Source organism: Muscardinus avellanarius, assembly GCF_963383645.1.
Source record: "Muscardinus avellanarius genome assembly, chromosome: 10".
Lineage (NCBI taxonomy): Eukaryota > Metazoa > Chordata > Mammalia > Rodentia > Gliridae > Muscardinus > Muscardinus avellanarius.
The window spans coordinates 53,049,533-53,064,948 of NC_137796.1; the positions used below are offsets into that span (position 1 = coordinate 53,049,533).

The 15,416-nt window shown below is 52.3% G+C and overlaps 1 protein-coding gene across 2 annotated transcripts in view; it reads right to left on the minus strand.

The window, feature by feature from the left end:
- SPTBN4 (spectrin beta, non-erythrocytic 4) overlaps positions 1-15,416 on the minus strand; it is a gene marked incomplete at both ends in the record, with an annotated part of 108,720 nt that overhangs the window by 42,065 nt on the left and 51,239 nt on the right. For both annotated transcript variants that reach the window (XM_080704410.1, XM_080704409.1), the window contains 3 exons: positions 5,734-5,997; positions 7,860-8,006; positions 11,869-11,959. In XM_080704410.1, coding sequence (XP_080560536.1) covers positions 5,734-5,997; positions 7,860-8,006; positions 11,869-11,959 — 502 coding nt within the window. The remainder of the gene's footprint in view (positions 1-5,733; positions 5,998-7,859; positions 8,007-11,868; positions 11,960-15,416) is intronic.

Sequence of the window (15,416 nt, forward strand, 5' to 3'; positions counted from 1 at the left end):
AACAGATCTCCATTTCTTTTTCTTCTTTTTTTTTTTTTTTTTTTTTTTTTGTGGTACTGGAGATGGAACCCAGGGGCATTCTACTTCTGAGCTACACCCCCAGCCCTATTTCTTATTTCTTATTCTTTATTGTGAAACAAGGTCTCACTGAGTTGTAAAGGGCCTCACTAAATAGTAGCTGAGGCTATCCTGGAACCCTGATCCCCTGTCCTAGCCCCCCCCCCCCATGCTGGGATTACAAGCATGTGCCACCACACCCTGCTCAGATCTCCATTTCTTAAGAGCTTACTCTGTCGTGGGCACTGGGCTAAGTGGGTCTCTCCATGCATGACCTTGCCCGCCTTGGGATGCCTGCAGGTGGAGTCCTTGCCCAACCTTGGGATGCCTGCAGGTGGAGTCCCGCTTAGGAGGGCAGATGGAGGCTCAGGGGGGACTGCATGCGTGCCAGGTGGGGGTCTATACCCAGTCTGTCCGCGTCCACTACCCGAGCTCTCACCCTGTGTCTGGCTGTGTTTGCTGGTTGCTCCTTCCTGCTCTTTTTCTCTCTGCCGCTCTTTCTGACCACTTGGGCCGTTGGCATTCTCTTCTCTGCCAACATTCTGTGGGATTCCCTTAGAGCAGCCATGCGGCTGAGTCACCCCATGTGTCCTCTGCCTGCCCAGCCCGTGGGGCCCACACCTCAATGTGATTGCTTTCTCTAGGCCAGCGAGAGTCACTACAGCTCTCCACTGTGTGCAAAAGAGAGGAGTGGGCCAGAGCCCATGTGGTACTGAATGGCCATTCACAGGCTGTGGGACCTTGGGCCAGCCACGGTCCTTTCTGTGCTGTGATTTTCTTTTTTTTTTTCTGTCTTTTTTTTTTTTTTTTTTTTTTTTTTGGTGGCACTGGGGTTCCTGGAAACCCTTCTACCTTCAGGCTACACTCTCAGACCTATTTTTATACTTTTTTATTTGGAAACAGGGTCTCTTATGGCTTCGAACCTGCGCGATCCTCCTGTCTCTGCCTCCCAAGCGTGGGGATTACAAGAGTGTGCCACCACGCCCAACCTGTGCTGTGATTTTTCTCAAGGGCACGTGAGGACAGCAGCCCCTCCCTGGCAGGGGTGCGGGGGGGGGGAGGGGCTACCGGGTGCCAGGGCACTGCATACATAAGCATTCTCGTGCTGTGGTCTGGGGGCCCTAAGGATCCTTGGGAGCGTTTCAAAGCATCTGCAAGGTTATGACTGTTGGGATAAAACCGCTAAGGTGTTATTTGCTTCATCATTCTCAGTGTCTCCCAGGCATACAGCGGGGTTTCTCAGGGACCAGAGAACCCGTAGGACTGCAACAGACTGGACGCAGGGGTGGCTCCCTCCTATTCCAGACTTGAGAGGGAGTTGCAAACATAGAAATGCCATCCTTCCCAACACACACAAATCTATTTTTGGTTTGGAAAATATGTTTCTTGCTCATAAAAGAGGACTATCAGCAGGGCATGAAGGTGCATGCCTATAATCCCAGTACTTGGGAGGCTGAGATATGAGGATCACAGGTTCAAGGCCAGTATCAACAACTTATTGAGACCCTGTATCAAAATTAAAAATAAAATTAAAAAGGGCTGTGAGTGTAGCTCAGAGGTAGAATGCCCTTGGGTTCAATTCCCAGAACAAAAAGGAAAAAAAAGTAAAGAAAAAAATAAAGCTAGGTATGGTAGCACACATCTATAATCACAGTGCTTGGGAGGAGGCTAAGACAGAAGGATCATAGGTTCAAGGACAGTCTCAGCAACTTAGTGAGGCCCTCTGCAACTTAGTGAGACCCTGTTTCAAAATAAAGAATAAAAAATAGGGCAGAGAGTGTAGCTTGGAAGTCAAATGACTCTGGGTTCTATACCCAGACCCACAAAAAAAAAAAAAAAAAAAAAGGAACAAAAGATATGGCTGGGGGATGTAGTTCAAAGTTCAAAGTAGAATGCCTCTGTATTCAATCCTTATTACTGGAAAAAATAAAATAAATTAAATTAACTTTTTTTGTGTGGTCCTGGGGATGGAACACAGAGGCTTCTGCCTCTGGGCTACACTCCCAGACCTATTTTATATTTTTATTTAGAAACAGGGTCTAGCTGGGCGTGGTGGCGCACGCTTGTAATCCCCGCGCTTGGGAGGCTGAGACAGGAGGATCGCACGGGTTCGAAGCCAGCCTCAGCTACTTAGTGAGGCTTTCAGCAACTTAGTGAGACCCTGTTTCCAAATAAAATGTGCAAAAGGTCTGGGAATACAGCCTGGAGGTAGAAAGCCTCTGGGTTCCACCCCCAGTACCACCAAAAAAAAAAAAAAAAAAAAAGAAACAGGGTCTAAGTTGCTTAGAGCCTCACTAAGTAGCTGAGGCTGGCTTTGAACCTGTGCAGTCCTCCTGTCTCGACTTCCCAAACACTGGGATTACAAGCATGCGCCACCACGCCCGGTCATTTCGTTTTGTTTTTGCAGTACAGGGGATTGAACCCAGGGACATTCTACCTCTGAGCTACAGCCCCAGCCCTAATTTTTATTTTTTTATTTATTATTTTTTTTTTTGTGGTACTGGAAACCCTTCTACCTCCGGGCTACACTCCCAGACCTCATATTTTTAATTGGAAACAGGGTCTCTTAAGCCTGTGAGGCTGGCTTCAAACCTGCGCGATCCTCCTGTCTCCGCCTCCCAAGTGTGGGGATTACAAGCATGTGCCACCATGCCCGGCTTATTCTTTATTTTTGAAACAGAGCTCACTAAATTGCAGAGGGCCTCACTAAGTAGCTGAGGTTGGCTGTGAAACTGATTCTCTGTCTCAGCAGCCCAAGTACTGGGATTGCAAACTGTACCACCAAGCCTTGCTTTAAATCCGTTTTGAAACAGGGTTTTTCTAAGTTACTGAGGGTCTTGTTAAGTTCCTAAAGATGGCCTCAACCCTGTGATCCTCCAGTCTCAACCTCCCAAGTACTGCAAGTATAGGCCTACACCACTATGCCTGGTTTTAATAGTCGTGTGTGTGTGTGTGTGTGTGTGTGTGTGTGTGTGTGTGTGTGTTACAAGCTAGACTCTCAGCTTTATTTATTTGTTTTATTTGTTTTTACAAGAAATGGTCTAAGTCGCAGAGGGCTTAAATTGCTGAGGTTGGTCTTGAATATGTGATCCTCCTGTCTCAGTCTCCCGAGTACTAGGATTACAGGCATGTCTCATCACATTTGGCTTTCTGTGTGGGGGACATTAGGGATTGAACCCAGGGTTTTCTACCTCTGAGCTACACTCCCAGCCCTATTTTATTTTATTATTTTAAATCAGGGTCTCACTAAGTTGTAGAGAGCCTCACTAAATTGTTGAAGTTGTCCTCAAACCTCTCTCAGCTTCCTAAGTACTGGGATTACCAGTGTACCACCAAACCCAGCTTACTTATGGAGCACGCACGCATGAATACATGTTTTTTATTTTTGGTTTTTTTTTTTTTTTCAGGTCTAGGGATGGAACCCAGGGGCATTTGACCTCCAAGCTACATCCCCTGCCCTGTTTTTTATTCTTTATTTTGAAACAGGGTCTCACTAAATTGCAGAGGGCCTTACTAAGTAGCTGAGGCTGCCCGCCAACTGTGATCCTCTGGTCTCAGCCTCTCGAATGCTGGGATTACAAGCCTGCGCCACCACACCCGGCGTGTTTATGTCTTTTACTGGGTTTGAGCCCAAAGACATTCTAACCTCTGAGATAAATTTCCAGCCCTATTTTATTATTTGTTTAATGGTGATGGGGATTGAACCCAAGGGTTATTTTACCTTCAATCTACATCCTCTGCCCCATTTTATTTTTTATTTTGAAATAGGGTCTCACTTGTTTGCTGCCGGTCTTCCAAAGTTACTGAGAGTAGTTTCAAATCTGTGATCCTCTTGTCTCATCCTCCCAAGTAGTAGGATTATAGATGCGCACCACCACGCTCAGCTTGTTTTTATTTATTTTATTTTATTTTATTTTATTTTTTGGTGGTACTGGGGTTCCTGGAAGCCCTTCTACCTCTGGCCTACACTCCCAGACCTATTTTTTTATATTTTTATTTGGAAACAGAGTCTCCTAAGCCAGCGCGGCTGGCTTCGAACCTGCGCGATCCTCCTGTCGCCGCCTCCCAGGCGCGGGGCTTACAAGCGTGCGCCACCACGCCCGGCTTGTTTTTACTTTTGAAACAGGGTCTCACTAGGTTGATGAGAGTCTCACTACTGGCTGAGGCTGTCCTTGGGCCTGAGAGTCTTCTGTCTCCGTTTTACAAGTACTTGTATTACGGGCGTGCGCCACCACACCCGGGTACATTCAGCTTTTAGTAGTGTCTTAAAGTAAACCAATAAGCCGAAAGGTTCTCTGTTTCCACTGTTCATTTGGTAAATATCAACGAGTCTAATCCACACAAATGGAAGCTCTTTGAAAACCCAGTAACTTGTAAGTATTCCCTAGAAGGGGAGACGGAGACGTGAGAACTGCAGTGCGTAAAGCCACAGCTTCTCTGACTTCCACATGCAGACCCATCCTGCTCACTCCTCCTCCATCTCCTACCAGGACACGTGACCCTTCATCCATTTTGTCTACTGTATCCCAACACCAGTAGGTACCCAAGAAATACTTGATGCACCGGGCGTGGTGGCGCACGCTCGTCATCCCCGCGCTTGGGAGGCAGAGACAGGAGGATCGCGCAGGTTCGAAGCCAGCCGCGCGCGCTGGCTTAGGAGACCCTGTTTCCAAGTAAAAATGTAAAAATAGGTCTGGGAGTGTAGCCCGGAGGTAGAAGGGCTTCCAGGAACCCCAGTACCACCAAAAAAAAAAAAAAAAGAAATACTTGATGCATAGGTGAATGAATAAATACTAATCAGTGTCACTGTGCTTTTATTATTAGTCTACTTGTGAGATTTTTATTTTTATTTTTTGGTATGGAGGTTGAACCCAGTACCCAAAGTACGCCTGGCTGGGTTTTTTATTTTTATTACGGTCTATGCCTGCTGCTTTATATGCAAACCTATGCAGGGGCAGCCAAGAGTCAAGAGACCTGGGGCTTGAATGGAGGCTCTGTCACTTGCTACCTTAGGCAAGGAAGCCCACTGCCTGGAGCCCCATTTCCCATTGGAAATGGCCTACAAAGGCAAGAGCCATTACACCTGGGCGGTGAGAAGCAATGGCTACTCTCACACTTCAAACCCTTGCCAGCCGCCAAGCTGGGACCAGGGTCACGCAGGCCTGGGCCTGTTCTCTAGGAACCCCATTTCACTGTTGGCTGTACGTCCTTGGGCCGGGAGCTTCACCCACTGTACCTCAGTTTCCCAATTGGTAAAACGTGGATAATAATAGTATAAATCTCCCAGGGCTGCTGGGAGGAGTCAGTGAGTGTTCGGCCCAGAGGCGGGCAGGGGAAGCGCCAAAAGAACGTTGCTATTACTCTGCGCAGAGCCATCCCCTACCTCAGGGCCTTTGCTTCTCCATATAGGAAACAGGTGTCCAGATCCTGTGAAGCCTTCAGAATGCTGGCTGTCTACCCACAGCCTCTTGGCTCTGAGCCCCCCTCTTTCTTTGTGCCCTTGGGGCAGTGGCTGCTTCCAGCAGTATGGTTAGCTGGATGCCTCACACTTCCTTTCTGCTCCATCCACACACTTGAAGTAAACCCCTGCATTAAATCCCCTTAATGTGGAATACCTCTGACCCTGACCCACCCCACCATGGCCCGGGGGCGCCCATCTGGCCAGCCAGCCCTTACCTGCAGCTTCTTGAGCTGGCTGTTGACAGTGGCCAGGTCCCCACCAGGGTCCACATCCTGCAGCTGGCTTTCCATGTGAAGGAGCTTCTTGTCCAGCTCAGCAAAGCTCTGCACCAGCTGGTCTGCCTTGCTGGCCTCGAAGAGCTGGCGAGCCTTGGCCTGGGTCGTGCTCTCCAGCTCCGCCCAGCATTGGCGGATCTCGCCCAGCTTCTTCCGCACCGAGGCCGCCAGCTCGGGCTTCTCCTGTATCAGCTGCTGGCCCTCCTGCCCCCCCCGGTGGTTGGATGGATGGCAGGAAATGAGGAGGGGGCAGTGGGGAGGGACCGAGAAACATGGGGGCAATGGGACATGGGGAGAAGTGCAGGGAGAGGACAGAAGCAGAGTTAGACACAGAAGGGTGGATGCAGAGATGGAAGGAATCAAGGAAGAGAGATAAGAAGGAACAGGGATGTGGGGAGGGAGACAGAGAGATGCAAAGAGACATGGGAGAGACAGTGATAGATGTGAAGACATGTAATATAGTGAGGACGATGGGGAGGCAGAAGAGAGACAGACAAGACAAGTGGTAAGAGTGAGGCAGGTGAGAGAAAATGGATTTCCATTAAACTCAAAGTCAAGCAGACTGGCTTTGCCACCTTTTATAAGGGTTTAATGACCATTTAAGGATGTAAGCCAACCTGGGTATCTCTGTCCCAGTTAGAAGAGTGGGGGCTCCCAGAGGTGTAGATCTAGGAGCCCAACCAGAATGAGGGAAGTTCTGAGAGCTCAGACTTAGAGCAAAAATCTGCCTGGGCCTCTCTAAAACTAAGGTCAAGCTCCTTGGTGGCCCAAAGCTACGTATATTACACACTAAAAATAATACTGGGCTGGAGCCAGGTGTGGGGGCGCACACCTAGAATCCCAGTACATGGGATGCTGAGACAGGAGGATCACAGGTTCAAGGCCAGCCTCCACAACTTCGAAGGACCCTGTTTCAAAATAAAAAATAAAATAGGGCTAAGGATGTAGTTGAGAGGCTCAGAGGTAGAAATCCCCCCCCCCCCGAGTTCAATCCCTAACAAAAACAAACAAACAAAAACCTACAAAACAATACTGGACTGAGGGTGTAGCTCAGTGGTATAACGCTTGCTTAGCATGCATGAGCCCCTGAGTCCAATCCCTACCACCACAAAAAAAGAGAATAAAAATACTATAGAATTATAACTTCTGGGTGCCCAGACTGTATTAAGTATTTTGTGTATACACAAAAGCCCAGATAAGTAGCTAAATTTATTATTTCCTTAATTTTGCAAAAGAGTAAGCTGAGGCTCAAAGAAGTTGGCACCACTCTCCCAGATCTCACAGCTAGTAACAGGTACAATTAGAAATCAAGGACTGTAAGAATCTGAAGTTCAGCCTGGTGAGGTGGTGTATACCTGTAAACCCAGGACTTAGGGGGCTGAGACAAGAGGAACACAGGTTTGAGACCAGCCTCATCTACTTAGCAAGCCCTCCTCAAATTAGTGAGACATAGTTTCAAAATAAAAAATAGGAAGCAGGGCATGGTGGTACACACGTGTAATCCTAGTACTTGGGAGGCTGAGACAGGAGGATCACAGGTTTGAGAACAGCCTCAGCAAGTAGTGAGACAGGCTCTCATCAACTTAGGGAGATCTGGTTTCAAAATAAAAATAAAGAAGGGATGAGGGTGTAGCTCAGAGGTAGAATGCCCTGGGATTAATCCCCAATAACACCAATAAATAAATAAGTAAACAAACAAATAAAAACTATGAATTCACTTTAACCCTGGACCCTGACTTTCCTTCAGGTGACTTTCCAACTCGATGCCCACAGGAAAAGATGCCTGGTGGAGGAGGCCACAGGAAGGGTGACACAGTTAGCACGCTGGAGGAGTCAGGCACCAGGAAGAAGAGAGCTGGCCATTCTACAGATGGGCAAACTCAGGTTTGAAGAGGTTAAGTGAATCACTCCAGGTCACTTGGGAGCAGACAGGACGCTGGTTTGGGAACCTCAGGGGACAGAGGCCAGCAGGACAACAGAGGAGGGAGTAGGAGGGACACGGGAGTTCCCTGGAGGTCTCCTGCCCTGCTTCTCGGCCTTTTGGCTAAGATCAAGCACATTCTCACCCTCTCGATCTTCTCCAGCCACTCCTTATTCTGAGCCAGCTCGGCCATGAATGCCTGGTGCCGGAGCCATCTCTTGTGCAGCTTGTGGCTGTCTTCCCGGGTGCCATCGCGCGCCATCAGCATCTTCTCGTGGATCCAGCCATCCAGCTGTGCAGGGCAGGGTAGGAGAGCTCAGCCTGTCCTCCATATCCTGGCATGGTCCCCCATCCCCTCCAGGAAGTCCCAGGTTCAGGTCCTGGGCTGCTAGGGTTGGGGTTGGGGGAGGATGAAGTTGGCAGAAACAGCTTTGCAAGTGAGGCTTTTATGTTGGGGAAGGGGCAGCCCAAGCTCCTGCTTGGGTTGAGAATGAATGGAAGGGTCCCCAAAGACCTCATCCTCAGCTCTCTTCTCCTGAGGGCAGCCCTCCTCTATTCTATAAACCTCCAAGGCAGGGCTCCTGGGCCAATTAGCCTCCTCCTACTGGGAACCAAGTCAACCCCCCAAACAAGCTTTCTAGCTGGCAGGGTGGTGCATGCCTGTAACCCCAATACTTGGGAGGCTGAGACAGGAGGATTATAGGTTTGAGAACAGCCTCAGAAAATCAGTGAGACTCTAAGCAATCTAGGGAGATCCTGTTTCAAAACAAAATATAAAATAGGGCTGCCAGCCAGGTGTGGTGGCGTATGCTTGTAATCACTGTATTTGGGAGACTGAGACAAGAGGATTGCAGGTCTGAAGCCCGCCTCGGCAACTTAATGAGGCTCTCAGCAACCGAGTGAGACCCTGTTTCCACATAACATAGTTGGGCTGGGAGTGTAGCTTGGCGGTAGATTGCCCCTGAGTTCAATCCCCATTACCAAAAAAGGGGGCTGAGGGTGTAGCTCAGAGGCAGAATGCCTTTGGATTCTCCAACCTAACTTAGCCCCAACCCCACTCAAACCAAACTAGACCCTTTGACTCAGTCCTAGCCACCCCTAATAAGAACCAGTTCAAGATTTTAAACTCAGCCAGGTATGATGGCCCATGCCTGTAATTCCAGTACTTGGGAGGCTGAGACAGGAGGATCATTGATTGGTTCAAGGCCAGCCTCAGCAACTTGGCAAGACCTTATTTCAATATAAAAAAAAATACAACTGGGCTGGGGGTATAGTACAGAGGTAGTATGTCCCTGGGTTCAATCCCCAGTACCAAATAAAATAAAATCCTCAACCCATATCTGAGGATTTCAAATGAAAATACCATTTCTTTCCTGAGCCCTCAACATGGCCAGACCAACCCCCAGAACAATCTCCCAACTATTGCCAAGTCTAGCTCCCCACAAACCAGCCCTCCAAACTGGAATAGACCCACCCCCTAAAACGGAGATCCGGTACCCCCACCGAGCCCACAGGGTACCCCAAATCCAGCCCTGGGACTCTAAGACCACAATTCCCTAAACCACAACCAGCTCAAGCTCCCAAGAAGGCCAATCCCCCAAACGTGAGCCACAAGACTGGCGTGTGGATCCCAACATCTAGCCCTGGACTCCCCAGTGTGGGTCGGAGCAAACCTCCCACGCCAACACCCCGAAACTAAAGCCAGTTCTAGTCCTCCTGCCCACCAACAAAACCAAACTGCAAGCACCGAAGGGGGCTCCCCTGGCTACCTGGGAAGGACCAATCACAGGACGCTTTCCCAACATCCCTCCCCCAAGGAAAAATCCAGACTTGTTCTTCATGCCAGAACCTCCCCACTTATGACCAAACCTGGCACCTGGGACAGTTTGCTCCTCCCCCTACTCCTCCCCTCTCCAGTCACAAGATCCTCCTCCTCCCTCCAGGAAAAAAAAAAAAAAAAAAAAAAAAACCTCGCACTCCAGCTCGCCAGTCCCGGGAGGCAAATGCAGTCATAGCCAAGGACAAATCCCCAGCCTGCCAAACCCCACCCCTTGTCCCCAGAGCAGGTGTTCCCCAGGGGTCCAGGACAGCTTCACACTCCCTCACACACGCACACTAGGGCGCACCAAAGCCAAGTCGTGGAACCCCCCAACTCGATTCACAGGATCCCCGCACGCAGGAAAGAGTATATTGGCCGCCACGGCCCGCAGTGAAGCCAAAGCCCCTAAAGCAGATGGTGCCCCTCCTAAAGGCAAAGCTCCCCTAAAACGATGCCCCACCTCATCACGGAAGGCAAAGGCGGACTCCCTAACAACTAAGAAAAAGCCCCCAAACCGGAGCCCCCAGACCTGCAGCAAGCCCAAGGCTTTCGTCGCCCAAAGCAGAGCCCCCCAAAGTGACTCACCCCCATCGTCCAAGGCTGACACGCACACCCTAAAAGAACCAGGGACCCAAGCCCCCAAAAGACACAATCCCCCAACTCCGGGGCAAATCTCAGATCTCCTCAGTACCCTGAGAAGAGCCCCTGGAGCGGCTGAGACCCCCTGGCGACCCCAGGAGTGGCCTTGGAAGTCGCCCCTCTTCCGCTTCCCCGGGGGCCCGGCCCCGCACCAGCACCGCGGACAGCTCCCGCGCCCTCGCCCCTCCCCCAGGGCGGGGGTCCCGGCCGCGGCCCGCCCCCGCGCCGCCCCCGCCCCTCCTCCCGCGGCCCCGCGGGCGGGCGCGCGCCCACGCCCCTCCCCCTCCCGGCGGGGGCGCGCCCGCCCCTCCCCGGCGCCCCCGAGACCTGGAGCGGCGGCGGCGTCGGCGGGGCGTCCCCGAGGCGGGCGGGCGGGCGGGCGGCGGGCACTCGCCCCTCCACTGCACCGCGGCCGCAGCGACCGCGACGCTCAGGCTCCGGCGGGCGCGCGCCCCCTCCCTCGCCCCCGCGCCGCGGCCGCGCGCCCGCCGCCCGCGCGCGCCCCCTGCCTGCCTCCACGCCGCCTCCCGCGGGCCCAGGGTGGGGGTGGAGAAGGCGCCGCCACTCTCTGAGAGCTCCGGGTGGGGGGCTTCTGGGCCATCCCAGATCACTGCTGCCTGATCCAGGACAATCTCATGGCGAGGGGTCCTCCTGGACCAAATCCAGCGGCGGAGCCTGAGTCCTAGACTACCTCGGCTGGGCGAGGATGGGGCCTGGGGAGAAGAGGAGCCGGAGGGGCCTCCGGAAGCATCTCTAGTGGGAAGGGGCTCCTGGGGTAGGGGGCAGGGGAAGAGCGACCTGGGACCTCTCTAGTACTTCAGTCCAGAATAACCTCCGGCGGGAAGGAGGGGCACAGGGGCTCCCGGGCCCATCTCTAATGGCCTTGAATTCTGCCTGTCTTGGCTGTGGGGGAGGGCCGTGGAAGCCCTAGTCTGTGTCGTTTGTGGATAGAGTAATCTCCCATGGGGCTGAACATGGAAAGTTTCAAACCACCTTTAGGTGAGGTGGGAGGAGGTTAGGGTTCCTGAACCATCTTCGGTTGGAGGATAGTTGGGAACTGGGGTCACACAGATGGAAGAGCTTGGAGTCAGAACCCCCTCTGTTCGGGGGTTAGGAAAATGTTTACGGGGCCATCTGATGCGGGAACAGTCGACAGTCTATGGAAAACAGGGATGCAGACAGAAGCGGACTGTCCTGACCAGTGTCTAATGGGGCAGGGAGCTGGACTCTCCCTGCCCTGGGGAGATCTCCCTGCGCTGTGTAGATCATTTTTAAGGCGAAGGGGCTTGGTTCCCGGGCATCGTTAAAGGGGCAACAGCTTGGTTGAAGACCATGGCCGTAGGAGTGCTCTGGGCTCCAACGGCCCAGCCTCCCACCCCATTCTGCCTCTCTCTTGGAGCAGAGGGCTTCTCATAAATCTCTGAGGAGAAAGGTGAGATCTGCGCTCGTCCCCACGGGCTGGTAGGCGAGGACGCGCGCCGTTGCCAGGGGCGCCCGGGGCCCCTCCCTTCTCCCCGGGAGCCCGGGGGCGGGAGCATGCGCGCGAAGGCCCGGCTCAGCGCGCCGCCTGGCGGCACAGAACGCGCATCGCTCCGCGACCCACTTAGACGGGGCGTCCCCGCCCCCATCCCGCTAGGGAGCACTTTCCTCCCTAGGAAAAGGGGGACCGTGTCCCCAGCACAGCTGGAGGTCCTACCTCGTGGCAGTCGCGGAGGAAGTGCTGCAGCCCAAGCTGGTCGTGTAGCTTCTGCATCCACTGCTGAGCCCGAAGCTGGCTTTCTTGATTCCTGGAGATGGGGAGAGAAGGGCTGGGGAGAGGCCGAAGCTGGGGGAGGCGCTGGCAGCAGGATGATGAGACCATCGGGTTAGGCAGAGGCAGGAAAGGGTGGGGGAGAAGAGATCAAGGTGGGAACGTGAGGAAGGCAAAGAAACATTAGTGGAAAGGAGCCAGGCACAGGTTGAGAGGGACAGAGAGGGGAAGAGAAAAACATCTGGAAAAGAGACCGAGGATCCCAGAGAGATAAGAGAACTAGAAAAAGCGAGCGATGCTCAAGAGAGAAGGGCTGGCGGTGCAGCTCAGGGGTAGAGTGCTTGCCTAGCATGCAGAAGCCCTGGGTTCCAGAGACAGAGATGGGGGAGAGGGGATGAATATGAATGAATGAATATGAATCTGACTCAGAGACAAAAATTTAGAGTGAAAGGTGCTGGGGAGGGGGGAATACATAAAGAGAAAAGACCTGCTGAGAGAGACAGACAGACATATATAGACAGACACAGGACAAAAAATAAATAGAGACCTCAAGAGGGGATGATTGACAGAGCCCCAGAAAGACACCTTAGAGACCCAGAGAATGAGAGAATAGGGAAAGACAAGGAAAGAAATGGAGGAGGGGTGCCAGAGAGACAGAAAGAGGAACAGAGGGCTTTCGACGATGAAAGAGGGAAAGTAAAAGAGCAGGGAGAGCCCAGAGAGGGACAGGAGAGGTGGCCAGATGCCCACCGTGGAAGACCCAGCTGATGGACAGAAAGGGGCAGTGGAGTGGGAGAGAGGGGGAGGGGAGGGGCCTGAGAGGCAGGGGCGATGCTGAGGGGAGGGTCAGGCTTTGCCGGGCTGGACAGGCATCCCATCACCCCAGTCCCAGGAAGCATGGCTTCCTGTCACAAACACAGGACCAAACACCTGAGATTCCTGGAGGAGGCTGGGGTCGCCCCACATCAGCTGGGGTGCATGTCTGTCCTGTCACCTGTCTTCACAGGGAGAGAGGAGAGACAGAGGGAACGAAAGACGGAAACTGTCCTCCCCAGGTCTCCTTCTGAGTCTTCCGACGCTTGAGGCCCTACGGCTATGTGCGCGCACACGTGCGCGCGCGCACACACACACACACACACACACACACACACACACCTTGCCCTGCCCAGCTGATTCTCTTCCAACACTTCATCCTCACTCTGCCATGACCCTCCTGGCCACCTTACTGTGGCCTGAACAAGCAGCTCCACCTCAGAGCCTTGACTGACTGGCCGTCTGGAATGCTCTCTCCCCAGTGTCTAGTCAAATATCACCTTCTAGCTGGGCACAGTGGCATATGCCTCTGATCCCCGTACTTGGGAGGCTGAGAGGAGGATTTCAGGTTCAAGACCAACCTCAGAAATTTAGCAAGTCCCTCAGCAACCTAGTGATCCTGTTTCAAAATAAAAAGGTCTGGGTACATACCTAGGAGGTAGACTGCCCCTGGGTTAAATCCCCAGTACTGATAAATAAATAAATAAGCCACCTTCTCGTGATTCCTTCTGACCACTGCCCAGCACGCTCTAGCTTTCCCTCCTTCTTAAACTTTCTCCTTGGCACTTGACACTCTCTAACAGTGTGCATGTGCTTATTTATCTTGTCTTTCTTTCACACCAAGAGGTTACTTTCACAAAGGCAGTGACTTTGTCTGTTTTGTTCGGAGTTGTCTGCCCCATGTCTAGAAAAGGGTCTGGCACATGGTAGGTGCTCAAGAAGTTTTGGTTAATGAATGAATGAATGAATGAATGAATGAATACAAGAGAGACCCAGAGGCAGAGTGAAAGAGAGATGAGACAAATATGGAAGAAAGAGTAGAAGAAAAGACAAACGTGCAGCTGGAGAGGAGAGACCACGAAACAGACACAGGAATAGAAAGATAGAACCGGGCGTGATGGCACACGCCTGCAATTTCAGTACTTCGGAGGTGGAGACAGGAAGATCACAGGTTCAAGGACAGCCTCAGCAATTTAGCAAGACCCTCACCAACTTAGACCCTCAGCAACTCTTTTGAGAACCTGTCTCAAAAAAATAATAATAATAAGCTGGGCCTTGTAGTACATGCTTATAATCCCAGCATTTGGGAGGCTGACATAGGATCGCAGTTCATGGACAGCCTCAGCTACTTAGTGAGGCCCTTTGCAACTCAGTGAGACCCTGTTTCAAAATGAAGAATAAAAAAATAGAGCTGGGGGTGTAGCTCAGTGGTAGAATGCCCCTGGGTTTCATCCCCAGTAACACAAAAAATAAAATAAATAAAATAGGACTGGGGCTGAGGCTCAGAGGTAGAAGGCCCCTGGGTTTAACTCCTAGTGCCGAAAATAAAAGAAAAGAAAAGAAAAGAAGAGAAAAGAAAAGAAAAGAAATAGGCAAATGAGGCAGAGAGAGAACATGTGAGAGACACCTCAGGAGGCCCCAGAGGCAGGAGCAGGATGGGCCCTAGCGGAGCAACTGCAACACAACTGCCTCCTACTCGGGCTCAACCCGGGAATCAGGAAACAGGGAATGCCTCTGAGATTGGTTCTTCCGCAGTCTGACCATCGCGCGCCATCCTGAGGATGAGGAAAAGCCCTCCCCTCAGTGAGGCTGCTTGCATCCTTTGTAGAGCCAGAGTCCCTCTGAGCCTCATGCAGCTGAGGAGGGTGGGGCAGGTTGGGGGAGCTGAGGTGTGAGAGACTGCCATGCACCCTGAACTGCACAGGTGGAGGACCAGGACCTGCCTGTCTGACCCCAGGGCCCAGCCCCAGCTCTGCCTGGGAAAGCTCCCACCCCTCTCACAGGTGGGAAATATGTCCCTAGATAAGATCTGGGAGCTGGGGAGGCGGAGGTGCAGTACTACAGGTCTGTCCCAGTCCCTACTGTGTCCTCTCTCACCCAGCACAAAACTGGGGCATGTGCCTTCTCGTGGATCCCACAGCCTCCGGCACTGCTCCAGCCCAGCCAGACCCCCAGGCCTGTGTCTCCCCCACGCAGGCCCCAGCCCCTCTGGGTCATCCCTGCCAGGTAACGTGGGAGCTCCGCAAGGCGGGGCTCCTCTCTGTCCTAGTCACTGCGGTGTGCCCAGTGGTGCCCACAGGGCCTGAAACAGAGCTGGGGCTCAGTGATGTTTAGCTGATTGTCTTCCTGAGACAGGAAGACAGTGAATAAATAATAGAAGGAAAGGAGCAATTAATGAATGGCTGGAAGGGGATGAATGAGTGAGTCATGGAACGACAGTCCCCTGGGCCCCTCCTGCTCATTCTGCAGAGCCTGGCATGTGCAGGTACTTGAGAAGTGTGGGACAAATCTGTAATACCCGTCATTGGGAGGCTGAGACAGAAGGAGTACAGGCTCAAGGCCAGCCTCCGCAACTTAGAAAGGACCTCGGCAGCTCAGTGAGACTCTGTTTCAAATAACAATGACAATAATCATAATGTCTGGGGGTGTAGCTCAGAGGTAAAGTGCCCTGGGGTTTTATC